The 21736-nt window shown below is 40.1% G+C and overlaps 1 protein-coding gene across 1 annotated transcript in view; it reads left to right on the plus strand.

The window, feature by feature from the left end:
• MED13 (mediator complex subunit 13) overlaps nucleotides 1-21722 on the plus strand; it is a 55597-nt gene extending 33875 nt beyond the window's left edge. Inside the window, exons 10-30 of the mRNA XM_080629741.1 lie at nucleotides 1131-1347; nucleotides 2292-2376; nucleotides 2668-2789; nucleotides 3980-4070; nucleotides 4261-4475; nucleotides 4928-5124; nucleotides 6312-7228; nucleotides 8559-8726; nucleotides 9813-10036; nucleotides 10606-10795; nucleotides 11333-11798; nucleotides 12396-12615; nucleotides 13244-13435; nucleotides 13584-13807; nucleotides 14284-14426; nucleotides 14650-14808; nucleotides 14904-15089; nucleotides 15283-15431; nucleotides 15679-15852; nucleotides 17013-17113; nucleotides 17792-21722. Of these exons, the coding sequence (XP_080485867.1) occupies nucleotides 1131-1347; nucleotides 2292-2376; nucleotides 2668-2789; nucleotides 3980-4070; nucleotides 4261-4475; nucleotides 4928-5124; nucleotides 6312-7228; nucleotides 8559-8726; nucleotides 9813-10036; nucleotides 10606-10795; nucleotides 11333-11798; nucleotides 12396-12615; nucleotides 13244-13435; nucleotides 13584-13807; nucleotides 14284-14426; nucleotides 14650-14808; nucleotides 14904-15089; nucleotides 15283-15431; nucleotides 15679-15852; nucleotides 17013-17113; nucleotides 17792-17924 (4573 nt within the window). The 3' untranslated portion in view covers nucleotides 17925-21722. The remainder of the gene's footprint in view (nucleotides 1-1130; nucleotides 1348-2291; nucleotides 2377-2667; nucleotides 2790-3979; nucleotides 4071-4260; nucleotides 4476-4927; nucleotides 5125-6311; nucleotides 7229-8558; nucleotides 8727-9812; nucleotides 10037-10605; nucleotides 10796-11332; nucleotides 11799-12395; nucleotides 12616-13243; nucleotides 13436-13583; nucleotides 13808-14283; nucleotides 14427-14649; nucleotides 14809-14903; nucleotides 15090-15282; nucleotides 15432-15678; nucleotides 15853-17012; nucleotides 17114-17791) is intronic.
• Nucleotides 21723-21736: the final 14 nt, after the last annotated feature.

Raw genomic sequence — 21736 nt, forward strand, 5'->3', positions numbered from 1 at the left:
TGACCAGCATGGGTGGATTTGACAGTGGTGCTGGCTCTGAGGTGTTTCTTTGGAAAGATTATTTCTAAGAAGTCTTCTGACAAAGTAAACCTGTTTCTGTGTCCTTTCTCATGCTTGTAGTTGACAGGGATGTGCAAGGCAGCAAGGAGGGCTCTGAGGCATCACTGTGCCTTTTTGTGTGCAGAATTTAAAGGTTGAACTCTTTGACTTGTTCTATATCACACTTTTCATTATTTCTGATCTCTCAGAGGAGAAATGTAAGCCTACCTTATTCTAAACTCCAGATTAGCATCTGTGTATAGGCTGTCAAAACCAGGGCCTGCTAGCTGTGAGAGACATTTCTTATGTCTGTTTCCTTTTGGACAGAGGCTTGAGAAGGGAAAGAATAGACATGTTGGAACCTCTGTTTGGACTTGAGGTATCCCTCTATCATCCGTATCATTGCAACACCCCTTTTTCATTTCATGCATGAGATTTCTGTAAATGCTTCTCTCTGGTCATTCTGTTGCTGCTTGGGAGGAAGGGGGTCTTGGAGCAAGAAGAAATCCCTGTATTAGTCTGATACTCCTGAAATACTTGTCTTGTTTGGAGGAATACCTTTCTCACATGGTGCCTTTTGTATACCGGGATATGTAAAATCAAGTTCTTAAAAAAAGAAGAATTCAGGTTTAATCACTTCTTTCTGATCATTTGTTTGGACATGGATGGGGCATGACAATGAGTAATGCTTTTAACCTGGTAAGTTCCTTTTAGTGGGTATAGATAGTTTAATACATTTGTACTTTATAATAAATGACAGCTATGACCTGGGCTAAATTACTAATCTTTATCTGAATTGACAGTGCTTGAGGAGAGATGGGCAGAATGAATCACTGCTGTATCTGACGTGTGTGAGGAGGTTATATTAAATGACTAATGATTTAATCTTCTTCCCAAAATTTCTGAAACTGGGGTGGAATAGAAGAAAGTGGGAAGGGAAGATGAAATTGTTCTTACAAAGGCTGTGTGTTTAACTATTTCCACATCATAAGTGTGGAACTCATTTCCTCAACTATTTCACATTAGCTCAACTATTTCCACATCATAAATGACAAATAATATTTAGTGATTTTTATTTTTCTTTTGTGCAGATTAATGGTGCAATGTAGGAAACCTCTGAAGGTTTCAGATGAACTGGTGCAAAAGTATCAGAGTAAAAACCAATACCTAGCAGCAGTAGCGACGGAAGCTGACCAGGAACCTGAAATTGATCCTTATGCCTTTGTTGATGGTGATGTGGAATTCTTATTCCCTGATAGTAAAAAAGATAGGCAGAACATTGAGAGGGAAGCTGGGAAGAAACACAAGGTGAGTAAAGGAGTGAGGAAACAAATCGGTGATGAGATTAAAACAAATTGCTTTAGTCACCAAATATAATTTAAATCCTTCTCTGTGTATTTAGAAGTACATTAAAGAAAATTGTATTCTAGCAGAAATGATCAATGAAATGATGCAGCATGCCTCCAGCTACACCTAAAATGTTTTTGGCACACTGGTGGTGTTATTGCATTAGGGTTTATGGCTTATGCTGGGAGAACACTGCTGGAACAGAACAAAAATCAATCTATCTCTCTAGCCTTTCTGTAGAAATGGGTGATGGCAGGTGCTTGGGGAAGGGAGGAGGAATGAGGCAAGTGCTTTGTCCATGTGTGGAAAGGTTTGGGTAGGTGAACTGAACTCTGGCGAGTTGCCTGCATGGTGAATTTAAATTTTATTTATTTACTTTTCCTTCCCTTTCCTCCCTACCCTGCTTCACTTTAGCTGGTACCAACTTAAAGCAAAAGTACCCCCTCCAAAAAAGGAGAAAATATACCTGCATTGGGAGCCTGTACATTAAATTTACTTATTAGGAGTAGTTGTGGGTGTATGCACTCCTGCTATGGAGGGTTTCATTTAGTAACTAGTATAATTAATGTGCAGCATTTGATAGCAAGTGTTTTTCAGTAAGGTGATGAGCAAGAAGCCACAGCTTGCTTTTTAAGTTTATCCCCAATGCAAAATCTAAGATTTACGTTCTTATCCATGCGCATCACCTGTGTGTGGCTGGTGTATTGCCTGTATTCCGAGTTTCCTTCTCTTTGAGCAAGTGCTGAACCAGACCCCCCAGACCCTTGCTGAGCTAGAAGGCTAATGAGAACTTGATACATTTGATATATACAAGAATTCCCTGGGGGAGATAAAATGCCTCCCATCTTGCCAATTAATTTAAGCAAACTTTTGGACTTTATTTTTGTTTGCTTGCTTTTTAATAGGCTGAGGATGGGACATCTGGTGTTACAGTTCTGTCCCATGAAGGAGAGGATGCTATGTCTCTATTTAGTCCTTCTGTCAAGCAAGGTAAAGAGACTTATTTTTATATTTTTTTTTTTCCTCTTTTAATTGTGCTATATTAATGATCTCTTGAATATTCAGTAGATTCTAATGGGTAACTAACATTTTACTTTATGGTTTGTGTTTCCCTGTCCCTTTGGACTTAGGAATCTGTCTGGAACACATTTTTTTGGTTGCACCTTGGCAAATAAATGTTGTCTATAAAATCCAAATGTTCCACCCCCGCTGTGGAAATAGTTCTTAAGATGTCTTTATTTTTTTTAAATGAATATATATTGCCCATGTTTTGCTTTATAGATGCCCAACGTATTGCTGCTCATGCTCGCACTGCATCAACTAGCCTGTTCCATGAAACAGACTTGGTGGTCTCTTATACTGACCTTGACAATCTCTTCAATTCTGATGAAGATGAACTAACAGTAAGTGATGTGCAAAAGCAAGGGCAGCTGCTAGACAAAAAGCTGTGAGGAACAAGTATGTCTCTTAGGGGCTTGGGGTTTTTTTTGGCATTTGTAAGAGATTGCAAAACATGCACATAAGCAAGCACTGTAGCTCCTCTTTAGCAGATGTACTGTTCTAGTTGACTTATACAATCATATTTTTTGATCCAAACAAGCTTTTGATCTTATATCCTTGCTATCCAGACAACATATGCTTCTTGAATATACCTCTAGGTATAGTTTTACAGGTTCAGCAGTGGTACTAGTGCTTTTTTAATATGGTCTAGGTTCTGTTTCACTAGTCAATAAAGGTAATACCAAAACAAAACAAAAACCTCTGAAAGAAGCATTTAAACACGTGGACATTCTGCCAAGTAAGTTGCTTCATTGCAGCGGCTATTATCTTGGAACAGTTTCTCTTGCAGTCTCTAATGGCTCTGAATCCATTATCTTTCTAGTTTCTATTTCAATACTGTTTGTAATCAGTTGTCTTTCCCGAACTGTACTTTGCTTCATGCTTAATCCTAAATCCCCTTACCCAGACAAAATGCTCATCAACTTTAATGGGAGCTTCTAGCTGAGTAAGGGCTGAAGGATCTTAACAGCCATCAAAGGTCATCATTATATAAAGCAAGTGGATTTTCTCTTAAAACATGAAGACTCTTTGTTTTCTATAGCTGCTAGTACTGTCTAAACATTGTAAAAATGTATCTCTTGTTCTTTTAATTTCAATAGCTTTTCTTCCATGTATTTCTTGTTCCAGGAGTTCCATTTCTCTGTGTTTCTATTCCTGTTCATTGGTAACACCAGTAATGTTAGCATGGCTTTGGGAGGCGTGTATGTTTTTCCTGATAGATTGTGGGCAACCCTATTGAGCTTTTTTTAATTTGTCTAGTAACAGGCTGAGCGTTATTTTTCTAAGTAGTCTTTCATTTTAATAGCATCGTGACTTGATGGGAGAGCATTCTCTGAGTTACAGGTATTAAGGGAGGACAAATGTAACCCCAACTTAGTAGCACTGGGCTTCTGATTTATTTTAGTTTTTCTAAGCATTATACAAAGTCTCAGCTTTGTATGTCCACTACACAGGAAATTTCCTGTTAGCAGGAAATATAAGCATGTGTTCGTGTCTGAAGTGATTTTATTACAATACTACTTTTCTCTCTTAGCCTGGATCTAAAAGAACAGTGAATGGCACTGACGACAAATCCAACTGCAAAGAGGCAAAAGCAGGAAATCTAGACCCACTGTCATGCATAAGTAAGCTTATTTGGTTTTGGTGGTGTTTTCCCCCAGCCCCCAAACAGAATACTAGCTCTAAACATTTGACTGCTAGTACGTTGTGGGAATTTGGGAACATGTGCTTCATTTGCTCAACTGAAATTTTGAGACATGGGAAACACTTCCAAATGTTTTTGTGCTCTAAAGCCTTCTTCTAATCTGAAACTAGGCACTGCAGATCTCCATAAAATGTATCCAACTCCACCTTCACTGGAACAACATATTATGGGATTTTCTCCAATGAACATGAATAATAAGGAATATGGCAGTATGGACACTACACTTGGAGGAACAGTACTTGAAGGGAATAGCTCGAGTGTGGGAGCGCAGTTCAGAATTGAAGTAGATGAGGGTTTTTGCAGCCCCAAACCTGCTGAAATAAAGGTAGGTAGTACTGATAGTCCTGATAAATGTTTCTAATAAATATTGTTCTGTTTATTACTTAATCCTGAATGAGAACTGTGGAAAATTAAGTGCAAGTTGTAACTTGCGTTCTGCATTATGCTGGGGTAGGTGGTGCGCATTCTAGTAAGTAGTATATAGTATTTTACCGCTTAAATGTCAAGAAAGAGTAATACACAATTAGCCATTAGTAAGCTGAAGGAATGCATTAGAGTAATTGCAGTTCCTTGTTTGTTTTGTGTTAGCATATTGCTTTTTGGAGAGCCATGGGTGTGAATAATATGTGTATACATCTAACTTCCTCTTTTGCAGCTCCATCAGGATTTACTATTAAAGAACCACTGCTTGAACTTAGTCTTATTTTTTTGAGAAGTGTTTTAATTGTGAAAGTGGTCTAATTTCCATGCTGATATTTTACCATGTCTCACTTTTAGGATTATTCTTATGTTTATAAACCCGAGAATTGTCAAGCTTTAGTGGGATGTTCCATGTTTGCACCACTGAAGACGCTTCCCAGCCAGTGTCTTCCTCCCATCAAACTGCCAGAAGAATGCATTTATCGCCAGAGTTGGGCTGTGGGAAAGTTGGATTTACTTCCTCCAGGACCTGCCATGCCATTCATCAAAGATGGGTATGACCTGTGCCACAGATGTTTAAGCTTTGGGAAGTGGTTAGTTATCCACACTATAGGAAGTACCCCTAAACTCTGTAATGAGGAATATTTCTAAAGACAAGCTGTGTTTCTACAACTGACAAGAGCCTTTAGAAAAATCCTTATGGTTAAACCTTACTGTAGGAAACAGTCTTCTCAAATAGCTTCTTAACTGTGCATACATTTTATTCGATGTCTCATTTAAAGGTTTCTTGGGGAAGCTTAATGGTGCAAGTCCAGTTTTAATAAGTAATGAAGATGGTAACAATCAAGATAAATGTAAACTTGGGACTTTGTTTTTTGCGGTGGTGGTGTAGGTACTGTAAGGACTTAGTAGGTGGTGCTTCTGTTTCTTAAATTGTTTTCCTAAATAGCAGTAGTTGGCTGCACTGGGAAACATTTCCTTTGGATTGGAAGCTTTGCCCAGTGTGGCATTGCCTGTTAACAGTAGTATTGCAGTAGGCATTTCTGTAATCTGCATTTGGTAGCGATGGTCTTGCTGGCAGTTCATGAAGAAAATATTTATTCTTCTTCTGCATTACTAGCTGGTATAAATGGATTAGGCAACAAGGAGGCTATGCATGCATTGATAAAATTATATGAATATTAAATCTTGGTGTTGATACTAACATTCCTTCGGTTAGGGTCATTCGTAAGCAGTATGTTTCCAGGTCTCATTAGCCTTGTAGGTCATTAGAGGTACTCAGCTGCTTAGGAGAGCAAATGTTAAACATTTCCAGGTGATACTTTCCTCATGAATCCAGCTGAATCTGCTGCTGCGATAGACCCAGTATGTTTTCTTAGTGTGTGTCAACATGATGTGTAAATAAAACATGAACAAGAAAGGTGTCCTTTAGACTCCGTACAACCATAGAATTTATAATTTATTCTGACCACATTTGTTCTCTGGAAGCTTTGTGCAAAGGAAAAGACGAAAGGAGGTGGGGAAAGATTCTTAAACAGTGCTGTCAGTGGGAGTCCTGCAAAGTCATTTAGAACAAATGTTCTTGGAGTTCCTTAGGGAGTGAAAATCTTGCTGTGGATTATGAAAGGCTAGTTTAAAAAAGCAAATATTAATTAGGAAGGTCCTTCCTTCGAAATTTGAGACTTACACTTCAAAACCAGTATGTTGTATACTTAAAGTATTTCCTTCTGGCTGCTCTTAGTGATGGAAGCGCTATGGATCAAGAGTATGGCCCTGCATACACGCCGCAAACTCATACTCCATTTGGGATGCCACCAAGTAGCGCACCTCCCAGTAACAGTGGAGCTGGAATTCTCCCTTCTCCTTCTACCCCTCGTTTCCCAACTCCTAGAACACCAAGGACTCCTCGAACCCCCCGTGGGGCTGGTGGACCTGCAAGTGCACAGGGTTCAGTCAAATATGAGAACTCTGATTTATACTCACCAGCTTCCACGCCATCAACATGTAGACCTCTTAATTCTGTTGAACCTGCAACTGTGCCTTCCATTCCAGAGGCACACAGTCTTTATGTGAATCTCATCCTCTCAGAGTCTGTAATGAATCTCTTCAAAGACTGTAACTTTGACAGCTGCTGCATATGTGTTTGCAATATGAACATCAAAGGTGCTGATGTTGGAGTTTACATTCCTGATCCAACACAAGAGGCCCAGTATAGGTGTACCTGTGGTTTCAGTGCTGTTATGAATAGAAAATTCGGCAACAGTTCTGGATTGTTTCTTGAAGATGAATTGGATATTCTAGGACGTAATACAGAGTGCGGCAAAGAAGCAGAAAAACGCTTTGAAGCTCTCAGAGCTACTTCTATTGAACACGGCAGTGGAGGACTGAAAGAACCTGAGAAACTGCCTGATGAGTTAATACTGCTGCTGCAGGATCAGTGCACCAACTTGTTCTCACCGTTTGGAGCAGCAGATCAAGATTCCATTCCCAAAGTTGGTGCAGTTAGCAGCCTGGTACGTGTAGAAGAAAGGGATTGTTGCAATGACTGCTACTTAGCCTTGGAACATGGACGGCAGTTCATGGACAATATGTCAGGAGGGAAAGTTGATGAAGCACTTGTGAAAACTACTTGCTTGCACCACTGGTCAAAAAGAAACGGTAAATATTGAAACCAGCTTGTTTTCTACTTATCCACCTATGAATGGGTTTTTTTAAGGGTTTGGTTTTTGTATTTTTCCTTTGTGAATATTAGATGCTTAAGATTGTTTTTTCCACCTGTGTGCTTGCATAAACTTCTATTTTAATGGTGTTGAGAATAACCATTCCTTTTATGTTCTGTGCTGTATGCTGCACCAAGCAGAATGTAGGCCTTGGCTGCCATCAGCTGTAAATTCCTAAGTGTAATGTAAGACCATGGGTAACTGTCCACAACACTTCATGGGGCTTATTCTTTTAAAGCAGCTTTTGGTGACTGCATCCACAGAGGCTTTGTGGAATGAGTGTACATAGGAAGCGTAGGCGGTTCAAATGGTGACTGTACTGTCAAGGCTACTGTGGCAGAATTAAACAAGATCTATGATACAATTGGCTTCCCCCTCCTTGAGGGTGGGTAGAACAATAGTTTAATGGCATGTGTGGCAAATAAAGCGTTCTCGTAGCCTTCACTGTATTTTGGGTCTGCCAGAGATCCTTGGATTTTTCCTTCTAGGGTCTAACTAATGAGACACTGTGTCATGGAATACTCTTTACTGTGTGTATCTGTGTACTTCTCTCAATAATAGTCTTTTCAAGTAGCAGCTCTGGCAGGGTCAACAGTGAAATATGAAACTTTGGTAGCAGTTAGCTGCAATTCACAGTTGTTAATGAGGATGAGGAGGACTAACAGTAAAACACAGCTTGGTTTCTGTGTATCAGTGGGGGTTAAGTTTAAAATCCCAGGCTGTGGATGTTTTCGGGCACCCAGAAGACTCAGTGTCAACTTTTCATTGTTAAACACTGTGTACATTAAATGCCATAGTGGTGGCAAGCTGATGAAATGGGCTGTGACTGTTTGATGCTTCCCTCGACTTCTGTGAAGTGAGCACTGGGTGGCAGTCTGCCTAACCCTCCTTTATTTGGAGGGGAAATCCTGTAGTTTAAGGGTTGTACAACTTGGTCTTATGTTTGGGGTTTTATTATTGTTTTTAATTTTAGGGGTTTTCCCCATAATGTAAATCAAGCTGATAAAGCTTTCAGGGGAAAAACTCTACATGGAAACAAATAACGATAAAAAACAACCTGTGTGTTTTCTAAGTGGCCGAGAGGGGAAGAATTCTGAGTTTGTGGGCTTAACTTTTTACACCATGGCCTTTGGGTCGCCTGCATGTACGTTTTGGAAGAGAGTGATTTAGTTTAGAATCAAGGTGATTTAGGATTCTGGGTTGTTTGTGGAGGGCTTGATTGCATCCTGTTGTTGCAGTAGGCCTTGATGACTTTCTTGTCCTTGCAGTTGTGGATGTGAGCATGCAGTGTTCCCAGGACATCCTCCGCATGCTCCTCTCGCTCCAGCCCGTCCTTCAGGATGCAATTCAGAAGAAGCGGACGGTCCGGTCCTGGGGTGTGCAGGGGCCCCTGACGTGGCAGCAGTTCCACAAGATGGCTGGCAGAGGCTCTTATGGTAAAGTGCTGCCCGGTAGACTCCTGTCTGTTCACCTCTGCTTGTTCTGGCCACCAGACTGCAGGGTCTGGGTGCTGTGCAGCCTGTTGGAATTCTAAACAGCATTTGTGACCTTTCTCTATGCTAACAAGAGCTATTAGACAGGGGGGAATTCTTCTCTTTAGAAAAATATTCTTTAAAACAGTAGATGAATTAAAGATGTGAGTTTTAAAATGAACAGCTTCAATTGCACTGTTTATGTACACCTGACACTTCTCCAAGTGAGGGACCGAAATTGCAAAGACGGATTTAATGTTAAAAACAGAGTAATTGCTCTGGGTTTTTTTCACTCAAAAGACTCCATTTTAATTACTCTAAAAATAGCATAGTTAAAAATACTAGCTTTGAAATGCTTGAAAAAGTGTGCTTTATTGCTCAGTAGTTTCAGAATTATGTTGAAGATCTGAGGTTATCCACTGTGTTGTCTCTGATAAATATTGGGAGTGGCCAACACATTATGCACGTTTACAGAAGCAAGGTAAATTTTGTGCATTTGAGATTTAAACTGACTTCATTAACATATGAGATTGATTTACCACTGTGCAGAAGAGTGACCTTTCACCAGCAGATCTTTTGTAACTATATTTAGAACACGGCAATTATGCATTTACATGTACTATAAATGCATGTTCAGTTTTGGTTTGTCTTCCTTCTGTGGTCCTTTACATACCTGCTTTGACTATTTACGTTTCTTCCCTCTCGTTTTTTGATCACCAATTACTTAGGCTCTCCTCTTGGACAGAAAGATCTGTTCCTGATTGTCTGTATACTGATAGAAATAGTAAACAACTGTGGAACTTCTTCTTGAGGTCCCAAGAGATTTCAAATGAAAACAATTAGCTGATGTGTTTTTGCAGAGGGTTGGATCATACATGCAGGTTTTCAGTTTGTATCTGTTAAAATGAGAACTGTTCCATTTATAACCAGTGCTACTTCCTGTTAGATGCTGGGAATGCTCGTGTTTTTTCTGTTCGTGTTTCCTAGAAGCAGGGTGTTAATTTTAAGCTTTCTGCTTAATATATTGGAAAATGTGTCTTGCTTTTCCAGGAACTGATGAGTCCCCGGAACCACTGCCAATCCCAACATTCTTGTTGGGATACGATTATGATTTTCTGGTGCTGTCTCCATTTGCATTGCCGTATTGGGAGAGGCTGATGTTGGAACCTTATGGATCTCAAAGAGATGTTGCTTATGTTGTGGTGTGCCCTGAGAACGAGGCTCTGCTAAATGGAGCAAAAAGCTTCTTTAGGGATCTGACTGCAATATATGAGGTACATTATTTATGGCAGTTAGCAGTGAGATGGAGTTTTTGAAAGACTGTGTCTAATACAAACTCATAACTACTCATCAGGCTTGTCTCAGATGATAGAAACACTTGCATGGAATGATATCTCAGAAAGCTGCTAGAAAGGATTTTAGGAGTGGGCACTTGGAAGATAAAGGGTTGCTCTTGCTGCTCACTGTTCCTTTGGGTAGTAGCTGTTTTGAGTCTTTATCTGCTAAACGCCACTCAGTGGTAAAACTGTGTATTACAACTTCAATTGTTTTAGCTATAATTAATTAATTAAATACATGTATCACTTAGATTGTGATTAAAATTAGAGTAGATGATGTATGGGCCTGGTTTTCTTGCATTTAGGAAAACCTGAAAATAAATTATAAAATCACTATATAGCCTTTCAGAGTGGTGTAGTATTCTAGGATTAAAATGTTACTTTGGAATATCATAATTGAACTATGAGTTCTCTGTCTTTACAGATATATGATCCTTTGTGTTATATTTAACATTTTTAAGGCTCACAAATTCCTTATCTTGCCCCTTCTTTTTCCTTCTTTTCAGTCATGCAGGCTTGGTCAGCACAGACCTATCTGTAAGTTATTGCCTGATGGGATCATGAGAGTTGGTCCTACTGCTTCAAAGAAACTTTCTGAGAAGCTGGTCACAGAGTGGTTCTCACAGACAGCTAATGCCAACAACGAAGCGTTTTCCAAACTCAAACTATATGCTCAAGTTTGCAGATACGAGCTGGGTATGAAATGTTTCTTAGTGTTTCTTATTTCATACAATTACCACTTAATCCATTCCGGTAGAGGGGAAAGAGATCATTGCCTTCATTCATTGAGTCTTATTGTTTGTTGTGGTTTTCTGGTTTTAAGCTTGAGGGGAAAAAAAACCCATTCAACCCCCTGACATACTTAGATACATGCTAAAATGGCTTCTTACCATCTATCAGGATCTTTAGGGAATGGCAGTCTTGCTGCCCGGCAGGGACCTGGGTTGTCTTTTTGCACTGGTGACTTAGGTTGTGAAGCAGTGCTTTCTTGCAATTCAACATGGCTGAAAAAGAAAATAAATGTTTTTTAAAAAAAAGGTATTTCTGGATATTTCTGAAAGAGTCTTACAAGAATACTAGAATTTGAACATTTAGTACAGGTATTTTAATTAGAGAGGTAAAATAGATGCTGAAGGTGGTTTGCTGTCAGTTTTGTTGAAATTATAGGCTTACATAGTGAAGTATGCTTAAAAACAGCTGCAATATAAAATTTATGCTCTTTTCTGGTTTTAGGTCCTTATCTCGCTTCTCAGCCTTTGGACAATTCTTTACTTTCCCAAATAAATCTGGTCCCTCCCTCCAGCCAGTCGGCCTCTGCTCTGCCCCCAGTGACAGCTAACACTGGAAATCCTAACACTCCGTCATCTGCTCCTGCAGCTCCCACCAGTAGTACTATTACAGTGACATCAAACAGTGCCATGTCTTCTGCAGCTACGACAGCTAATTCGACATTGACTACCACTGCCCCATCATCCTCTTCTGCCAACTTAGGCAGTGGGATCTCAACAAGCAAGCCTTCTTCATTTCCACCTTTTAGCAGTATGAACAATACCACTTCTGCCTCCCTGCCCACTCAGGCTGCAACAGTCCAAAATGGGCAAACAGGAGGACAGCAGCAACAGCCAACACTGCAAACAGCTGGGATGTCTGGAGATGCTACTTCAGCGCCTGCACAGCCCCATCCAGAAGTTTCTGAAAGGTAATGAACCGCAGAGTCAGACCTTCTTTGGCTAAGAAAGAACCCCTCAGCTCAACTAATGTGAACCTGTTAATGCTGCTCTTGTCCCTTCAGTAAAAATCTTGTATTTCTTTTCTAGCCACAAGGCTGCTTTTTAGGGAGAATGAGAGTTCCTTTGTAGTGGAGCTGAACGTTTTGGTTCTAGTCTTAGCTGCAGTTCTAATAGTATCTCAGTGTCTGCTGTGGTACAAAAATAAACTTTAAAATTCACCAAACTGTGCACTGTCAGCATCTTAAAGTTCTATTTTCTGCTATCAAAGTTGTAGTAGTAAAGACAGCTCTTACTGAGAGACCAACCTTGTAAATGCTCTTGTTCCCCAGTTAAAGCAATAGAGCTATGTGCCGTTGAGTTTCTGTAATAAAGAAGGCTAAAGCAAAGACAAGCAGTGCTGAGTTGCTGATAAGCTGGGGTATAAGAATGAAATAAAAAGACTGTTTCTTATACCACAGTTGACTTAAAGGTCTTTCAGATTAATGTTTGACAATTTGATCTTAGTTTTAAAGTAAATCAGTATAAAACTTGGCTTTTTGTAACTGGTTTCAAAATTTCATTTCCAGCACTATGGATCGTGATAAAGTTGGAGTCCCTACAGATGGAGATTCACATGCTATCACCTATCCACCTGCAATTGTAGTTTACATTATCGATCCTTTTACATATGAAAAAAAGGATGAGAACAGCAGCTCATCCAGTTTGTGGACACTTGGACTTCTGCGCTGCTTCTTAGAGATGGTTCAGGTTCTTCCTCCTAACATCAAGAATATAATTTCTGTGCAGGTGAGCTAACGGTTATAGAAACATGCTGAACAAAGTATCTTTGGCTTTGGTTATGTTTTGGAGGTGGTAACACCCTTGAGGTGAAAGTTCACTTTGTAAACATGGCTTACAATTCTACTGCTGTTAAATCGTGAGGATTATAGTTTTTTAGAGCAGTTTGAGTGTAATTAACTAAAGCCAAATCCTGTCGTAGATTCCAAACTCATCAGTCTTATCTCAGAAGAAATGTAGTGGCTCACTCCAGTAATGAGTGATGTGTAGGAAAGCTGCTGGAGTCACTGGAATCTGTGCTGCTGGCCTGACCCTGCTGGGTGTTAGTGCTCCTTCCTGGTAGACATCCAACTGTGATGTTGTCAGCAGCTGCAGAACAAGTTAACAGAGGACATCTTTTTGGAGAAATCATTAAGGTTCTCTTCTAAACAAATAATTTTTTTTCTCTGAAGAAAATTTCAAGGAGAATAATTCCTTGCAGTGCTCCATAGCTTTGGAAGAAGTGGCAGGAGATAGCCAAGATCCAGATTGCCAAGTAAAATTCTAAAAGCTGCATACCCAAACATTAGCTCCAAAGCTATTTTAATCTAATGATGAAACAGCAATTATTTTTTTTCCCCTCTGTAATCTGTTCTAGATTGTGCCGTGTCAGTACCTTCTCCAACCTGTGAAACATGAGGACCGGCAGATTTACACTCAGCATTTAAAATCTCTGGCATTTTCAGCTTTTACTCAGTGTCGGAGACCTCTTCCAACTTCCACCAATGTGAAAACGTTAACTGGCTTTGGGCCAGGTTTAGCCATGGAAACGGCTCTTAAGAGCCCTGATGTGAGTATTGTTAACATGATTGTGTAAATATGCAGATCAGAGAAATGTCCCTGTTTAGTAAATCACTAGGTCTTTCATGTTAACTAACTAGAGTTCTTAGGAATAACTGCTTCTTGAAACTTCATTGTGTGCTCTGTCATTTTCATAGAGACCTGAGTGTATTCGACTATACACCCCTCCTTTTATACTGGCTCCAGTAAAGGACAAGCAAACAGAACTAGGAGAAACTTTTGGGGAAGCTGGCCAGAAGTATAACGTGCTTTTTGTAGGCTACTGTTTGTCTCACGATCAACGATGGCTTCTTGCATCTTGTACAGATCTCTATGGAGAACAGTTAGAAACTTGCATAATTAATATTGATGTACCAAACAGGTAAGAACAAAACTATTACATAAATTCTTAGCATGTGTATCTTTTCATTCCCATGAAGAATTTGTTTGTTTATGATGCTGTAAGAATAACTCTGACTTTTGCAGACTCCCTGTGTTGCAAAACTAGCTAAAGCAAATGGGTAATTTCTGTACTACGTGCATAGTGGTTTGAGTTAAATTTAAATTTCTAGAGAAATGTTACTTGATTTCATGTGATTCTTGAGTGGTTTTGTATGGGTGTTCATATTCACACACACCCCCCCCTCTCCCCACCCCCCCATACATTACTGGCTTTTGATGTCAGTGTTAGAATGTGATTAATTAAAAAACCACAAGCAGAAGTTGCAGTTGATGTACAATACAAACATTGCTGGGTTCTGGGATTGTTCAGGTTAATGCAAATAAGTTCCAAAAGTGGCAATAGAAACTTACTGCAGATGGGTTCTAGCTTTGTTTTCTCCCTTTTCTTAATCCTAGAGCTCGCAGGAAAAAGGGTTCTGCTCGCAGACTTGGTCTTCAGAAACTCTGGGAATGGTGCTTGGGACTTGTGCAGATGAGCTCTTTGCCATGGAGAGTTGTAATAGGCCGCCTGGGAAGAATAGGGCATGGGGAATTAAAAGGTAACATTGGCATTTTTTGGAGTCTAAAATCGATTTGAAGCTTTAAGTTTTCAATAATATAAAGTGTCTGTCCCCACTTCTGGAAGAAAACCTAAATAATTTGAGTTCCTTTGTGTATTCTGTATTAAGACTTGAAGCTCACACCACACCCTATTACATGTAAAATATGTATTCTGCAGCAAGCACCTTTCTCCTAGACAAACTGTATCATTTATTCCCTCAGACTGGAGTTGTTTGCTGAGTCGCCGAAACCTTCAGTCCCTTAGCAAGAGACTAAAAGACATGTGCAGAATGTGTGGTATCTCTGCTGCGGACTCCCCCAGCATTCTCAGTGCTTGTTTGGTGGCAATGGAACCACAGGGGTCCTTCATTATTATGCCAGGTATTTGACAAGCTCTCTCTTCCTCTTTTTTTGGCAAGAGAACTAACAATTTGGGGTTAGCAAAACTAAGGAAATACTTGATTTCTCTTCCAAAGATTCTGTATCGACCGGCTCTGTATTTGGACGTAGCACCACTTTAAACATGCAGACATCTCAGCTGAACACCCCACAGGACACATCATGCACTCATATACTTGTGTTTCCCACGTCTGCATCTGTGCAAGTAGCATCGTCAACTTACACCACTGAAAACTTGGATCTGGCCTTTAACACAAACAATGGTTAGTAGGTTGGATTTACGCTTGCTTTAAAACCAAACCCAACTGAAAATACCCCCCTTGTCACTACCCCTATAATAAGACTTTTATTCTAATGAACCACAAGACTGATATGGAAAATCACTTGATTTCAGAATGCATTGTCATTTCCTGTACACGGTATATAGAAACTCACTGGTCTTGTTCTTTTTTCAAGATGGAGCAGATGGAATGGGAATCTTTGACTTGTTAGACACTGGAGATGATCTTGATCCTGATATTATAAATATTCTTCCTGCATCCCCTACTGGATCCCCTGTACATTCTCCAGGGTCCCACTACCCCCATGGAGGTGATATGGGCAAGGTAACTATTAGAGCAAAACCAGGGGGGTTGGGGGATGTTTTGTTTGCTTTTTTTTCCATCTGCTAGTTTCCTTTTGTGGCATGAAAGGTTCCTACAAAATGTTTTGAATCAATTTCATATTGGATTGTCTTTGCAAGGTTCATGTAATGCTTGGGCATTTCAAAGTGCTTTGTGTTTTGAAAGCTACAGGTAATTCCTATAAAGTTTGTGCTGTCCTAATATTAAACCATTGCCTGTTGTTTTACAGGGTCAAGGTACAGATCGATTGCTTTCAACAGAATCTCATGATGAAGTAACAAATATACTGCAACAGCCATTGGCCCTTGGCTATTTTGTGTCAACTGCCAAAGCAGGTCCGTTGCCTGACTGGTTTTGGTCAGCGTGCCCTCAAGCACAAAATCAGTGTCCCCTGTTTCTTAAGGTACTGTAATTTAAGCCATCTTCCTGGGCAGCTTGACATAGAAAGTTGTGCAGTGTGCAGGGATCTGAATTACAAAAGCTATTATGTTCAAAGTGAAGGCGCAGCATATCTCTTGGAATATATCTGCTTTAGCTTCAGGAGAGGTTGGGTGTTAAATTTCTGAGCTTTGGCTTTTTATGTTCACTTGTTTTTAAGGGAAGAAAAAGGATTAATGGAAGTAGCAGATGTTCTGGAGGGTTCTGTGCTCTTCCAATGGTTTCTTCACAGTAGTCTGGGCTCCTTTCTTTCTCTGCCTTTGTGTTACAGTATTTTTAAGAATAGGCTGAGCTTCTAGACAGATCTCTGGTTAATGTCCCACTCCTGTCGGGACTGGTAGGGAGAGAAGTACACAAGTGCCATGTAGTATCTCAATTACGCTGGGTAAAAAAATAAAACTCTATGCATTGCAAAAAGCACAGAAGCCAGGTTTCCATGTTGGCTGCTGCCAAGCAATAGCCATTGTATCATCCGTCTGGATATTGTCTGATTCCCTTATCTTTTTATGGCACAGTCAAGACATACTTGGCACACTTAAGGCTACACAATGGTACCTAGAGAAAAATTCTGTATTAACATTATTCACTTTTGACTTAAATTAGGATCTCTAATACCATGCTTTATTTTCTGATGGTATAGATATATCTTCTGCAGCCTTATTTGTGTCTAGATTAGCCTTGGCCTAAGGTCAGCTGTGGCTTTGCTATAAGACATATTTTTGCATAGAGGATTTATTATTTACCCTAAGCAGCTCTTTACATGGATTATAAATAGACCTGTCTTATGGAAAGCAACTGAACTTCCAAGTCCATATGTTACTAGATGTCTTGGACCATTTGAGTTGCTTTTTCTTAATAATCACTTAATGTAACAAAGGCATTAAATTTTTTTTTTCCTAAAATTTATTATACTACTAGTACTGTGCTTTTAGAAGAGATCTGCATGCATTTCCTTTATATCTGGTCATTCCTGAACTTGTTAATGGCCTAAGGATAGGGTTTGTTTTGGCTTGTGTGTCAGAGAATAGAAGGTGACTGCAAGGGATGGGTCAACAACACAGAGGGAAGAATACAGGCTGTAGTTGAACAAGGCAGTAACTGCTGGCATCTTCCTTTCTTTCCCAGGCCTCTTTGCACCTCCACGTGCCTTCAGTGCAATCAGACGAGCTACTCCACAGTAAACACTCCCATCCACTTGATTCTAATCAAACTTCTGATGTGCTCAGGTATTTATGATTGATCACTTGCAAAAACATTATGCATTGCTGCTGCAGTGAAGCTGCTTGTTTGTTTTTCTTGCTGTTAGCTTTTTTTCTTTGTGTTGCTGATATCCTTAATATATCACAGAGACAACATAAATTGCTGTGCTTGGAGTGATTAAAAGATGGCTTTATCACAGAACAGCGCAATTAAACACAAACGTCTCTAAGCCCTTCTTGAACTAATCAGTGTTGATTGCAACTGAAAAATATTTGAAAGACAATGAATTCCTCAAACCAGAAGAGAGTTTGAGGTGTAACACACAAGACAGTGTGTAAATTAGTGGAAGACAGTTATTGTTAAGCAGGGCACTCTTGTGGAAACACTGAAATGCTGAAGTACAAGAGTCTAGACTCATGTAAACACAGGGAACTTGTTGAGAAAATGCCTGTTTTTGTCTTCCTGAGTTTGGTTTTTTTTTTTAAGATGTGAACCTCTTGATGTTGACTAAGCACAGAATTAAAGTTTCCACTGAGAAAGTTTAGCTTTGAGCTGCTTGTAGTCGTTCTGAAGGTGTGTTATTTCAGAACGTTGGCAAACCTGTTTTGTTTTTAGCACCAAAGAAACTGGATTATAGTATATTAGGACTATAAAGTACTGGTAAGAAAATCTGTTGGTTTAATGGAAGCTTGTTTGCTTTTCAGGTTTGTTCTGGAACAGTACAATGCACTCTCCTGGCTAACCTGTGATCCTGCAACCCAGGACAGACGATCATGTCTCCCAATTCATTTTGTGGTGCTGAATCAGTTGTATAATTTTATCCTGAATATGCTGTGATCTTCATCTGACGTTTGCAAGACAAAAATGAGGAAAAGGGATATTTCACTGCAGGACTAAGTTATAAATCTTCTCAGTGCAAGTTGTTTGTGATGGGGTATGAATCTTGTTACTTGGAGCAAATATTGGTTTGACTTGTGAGAGGGGCAGCTATCACCCTGCTGTCTTTGAGTCATTGACTATGGGGGACGCTTTAGAATGATGATCCGAAAGTGTATTATAACATTTTTAGTAGCAAAATTAACCATTTTTCCCCAGCCACAGTATTTGTGAAGAGTAATGAGCCATAGTACCCAGTCATGGTTAATGAATATTAAAAGCATGGAAATGAGAAGAAACATGAGGAACAATTAAGTTTCAACCTATGGCTTCAGAACATCAAGATGTTCTTGTATTGGATTATAGTACCTAGTATTCAAAAATGCCTGCATCTCTTATTTATTGTAAGTTTTTAAATGTATAAATTGTCTTATATTTCTTAACCTCTTTTATAAAAATTTTCCTAGAAGGTTTATACTGCCTTCTTGCTTTAAAGCAATTGGTCTAAAATATATGTAATCGTCTTAATTAAAAGTTGCAGTAGGTTGCTTTTAGAGTATTATTTTTTTGTAAGGGGTGGGTGGGAACAGTAAATTTGTATTGTCTTGATGTACAGTTTAATGGGGATAGAGGGGTTAATGTCCATACCATTGTGTGTGGGGGATTTACAGCTAAGCTGTAGTTGCAGAGTACATGTACAGTAATGAAGTTCACTGTGTTTATATAAATTGAAAAGGTACCGGGTCTTACAGCATTTTATATCACACCTTTACAGAGTAACAATGGCAATATATAAGTGATATTGTAGGTGGTTTAACTTGTAGTGAGAATAAAATGAATAAACTCTTCAATTGAAGTTTGTGTTATGGTTCAGGGCTGTGGCTAGATTCTCAGATCCGTTTCCAGTATACAAGTTTGCATATCACAAGAATATCTATTGTGCATTCTTGTTACCAAGATGTTCTTGGCACTGTGGTGACTGCGTTGTTTTCTTCGACGTTTGTGATAAAACCTGAATCTGAGGCGAAACACACGGAAAACTCTGATCTTATCCAAAGTCTCCTGTAAGCTGAAATTTAGCCCAGCTCTAGCCATTTCACAAATGCGAGAATAGTCAATCTTGACTTTAAGATTGGTGTGTGTTTAACTAAAATGTGGTGTATATAGATTCTCAGTGAATTCTGGTATTCAGATTTTATTCCACTAGTAAAAAAAAAAACCAGGATGAAACCCTGAACATTTTCCTTTTTCATGTGCTTTTGGCACTGTGGAAGGTCCCAAGTATCAGTGAATGGCCTTCCCCATAACCCCTTTTCAGGCTCTGGCTGGGGCATGTGCCAAGGAGGCTTTGCCCTCCCTAAGGGGAAGGGACTGACAGATCCCAAGGCTTTCCTAAACATCTCCCTCTACAGTCACCGTTTTTCCTCAGTAGTTTTCCTCCTTTCTCCTTGCACACACCCAATGTCTGATGCTGCTCTAAAATAGCCCCTACGGGTGCTGCTGAGCAACTACATTTGTTTTTTCTGGGTTCCTCATCTGACTGCCAGATTAAAACCTGAACTCCTGCAGCAGTCACGTGGGCCTGCTGCGATAACCCACGTCCTGGGTCTTAATACTGCCCGTCTCACTGGTTTAAACTGTTAAAGGAGCAAGTTTTAAGATCCATTTGTGCACCTGCTGTTAATCCTCTACAAGGAAGGAATCGCATTGACAAAACTTAGTGTTTTAATGGAAATCATGTTTGTAAATGCAGAATACCTGCCCGAGATCATTTGTCATATGAACAGTCTCACTGAATCGTGTATATACAATATTAGCAACTATTCTGAGTTTTGTATACAGAGGTTGTACAATTGGTGATGAAATTTTTCAGTCATTCCTTCAAAATAACATGACTGCAGTCGGAAGTTCGCGTATTTTGATAGTTAAGAACTGGGTCTGTCTTACTTTATCTTGGTAATGGTAACACCGCAGATGAAGCAGCACATTATTGTTGTTCAGAAAGGGGTTTTTTTGCATTTGTCTGAGATTTTTGAAGTGGAAAAGTGCTCCTAAACCTGGAATTTTCAAAGCATATGTCCTTTATATTTTTTTAAGCTTAGTTGCTAGGTACTCATTTTTAGCCCTGGCTCGGTTTAGCCATGTTCCAAGGGACAGGTTTTGGTGTGGCTTTGAGTTCAATCTGACTTGTATTCATAAAGGTAAGTGAATCAGCTGCCTGAACACTGGTGTATCTGTTACCTGGATCACAGCTTTCCCTAGGAACCTCTCCAACTGTGAAAGCAGCCGGTTCCCCACTGCCCGGCCAACCCAGTTAAAGCAGATTTCAGTGTTGTCATCACTGGGTTAAAAAAGTTCAGCTAAGACCGTGAGGGCCCTATTCGGAGTGCGAGTCGCAGCCAGCAGTGCACATATCAAACCTGCCAGCACCGTGGAGCCAGCTGCTGCATTGGGCATCCTTTTTTTTTCTTGGCTAGTTACTCCCATTTAATGATTTGAAGTGCTCATAATGGCTGGTTTATAAATGAAGTCGTCACAAGCTGGGTCACCGGGGCTGTTCAGCAAGTACAAGCTTAAATCTTTGAAAATAAGCTTTTCAGAATGGTCTTGCAAGAAAGCATTGCTACGGGCAGCACCCTGCTCGGTGGCTGGTGGAGGTTACCTCCTCTGAAGCATCCAGTGAGAGAAGAATCTGGGATCCCTCCATTCAGATTAAAATACACATTTTAACCTAGATACTGCCGTGTTTAAGTCATTTACTCACCTTTGACTCACTATTTGAATTGGATTTCTAAAAACCCTGTTGCTAGGCCAGCAGGCCCCCAATTGTACTTGCAAACAACCCTTATGTTTTAAAGTAACATTTAGATCTTTCTAACATTTTCTGAAGTAATTAGATATAAACGAATTTATATTTAAATCCTCAGCTATGTCAGTTATGGCGCAGGTTATTGTATTTCTCTGTTTACCTCATGGTAATTTTAACTTCATGTGTCGCTATGAAGACCTGCAGATGTCTTTAATCAAGCACTATTTAATACTGTAATATCACAGTATTACTTTGCATTAATTTAAAGCTTTCAAAAAGAAGAGTAAAATGTGTTTTGGTTTAACTGCTCTTGCACCATATACTTTGCTGCACACCAGTATAGCACAGCAGTATCGGTCTGTTGGGAGAGTAATGCTGCAGAAACCATGCTCTGATGGGGGTTTCTTTGGAGAACGAATGAATGAGGTGCATTGTACAACATCACTTCCACGTGGGAACGGTTTGGTTTGTCTTTAGTGAAGGACCCGGGACTCCGCTTCGTGCTTAAAGGGTGTTTTTATTTCATTACTGTTTGTGGGTGCACTTTTTGTTTTCAGTGGCGCTTCCTGCCCCGCAGGACTGGAGCCCGGACCGAGCACAATCCTCAGGGTCACTGTTTCAGGACGTTACTCACCGAGCTTTAGGGGTGTCCGAGCGAACTGGACGCGAGGCCCGGGGTCCGGATGCCGCAGCCCGGGGCCTCGGCACTGGACAGGCCGAGCCGCGCCGAGGGAGCCGCTGGAGCCGTTCCCCTTCCCTCAGAGCCGCCGTGCGCCGCGGCGGGGTTCTTTATCACGACAAGAACTACCAGTGAAGCGATCAAGGAACAAACACTACTGCTGCCGAATGCCGCGGACACTGAGTTGTACAAACTGCGATGGAGGAGATGAAGAAGGTTTATACTTTTTACAGAAATCAAATGGAATAAATTATTCACGAAGCCTTCGCTCTGCGGCCTCCTCAT

Source organism: Psittacula echo, assembly GCF_963264785.1.
Source record: "Psittacula echo genome assembly, chromosome: 15".
Lineage (NCBI taxonomy): Eukaryota > Metazoa > Chordata > Aves > Psittaciformes > Psittacidae > Psittacula > Psittacula echo.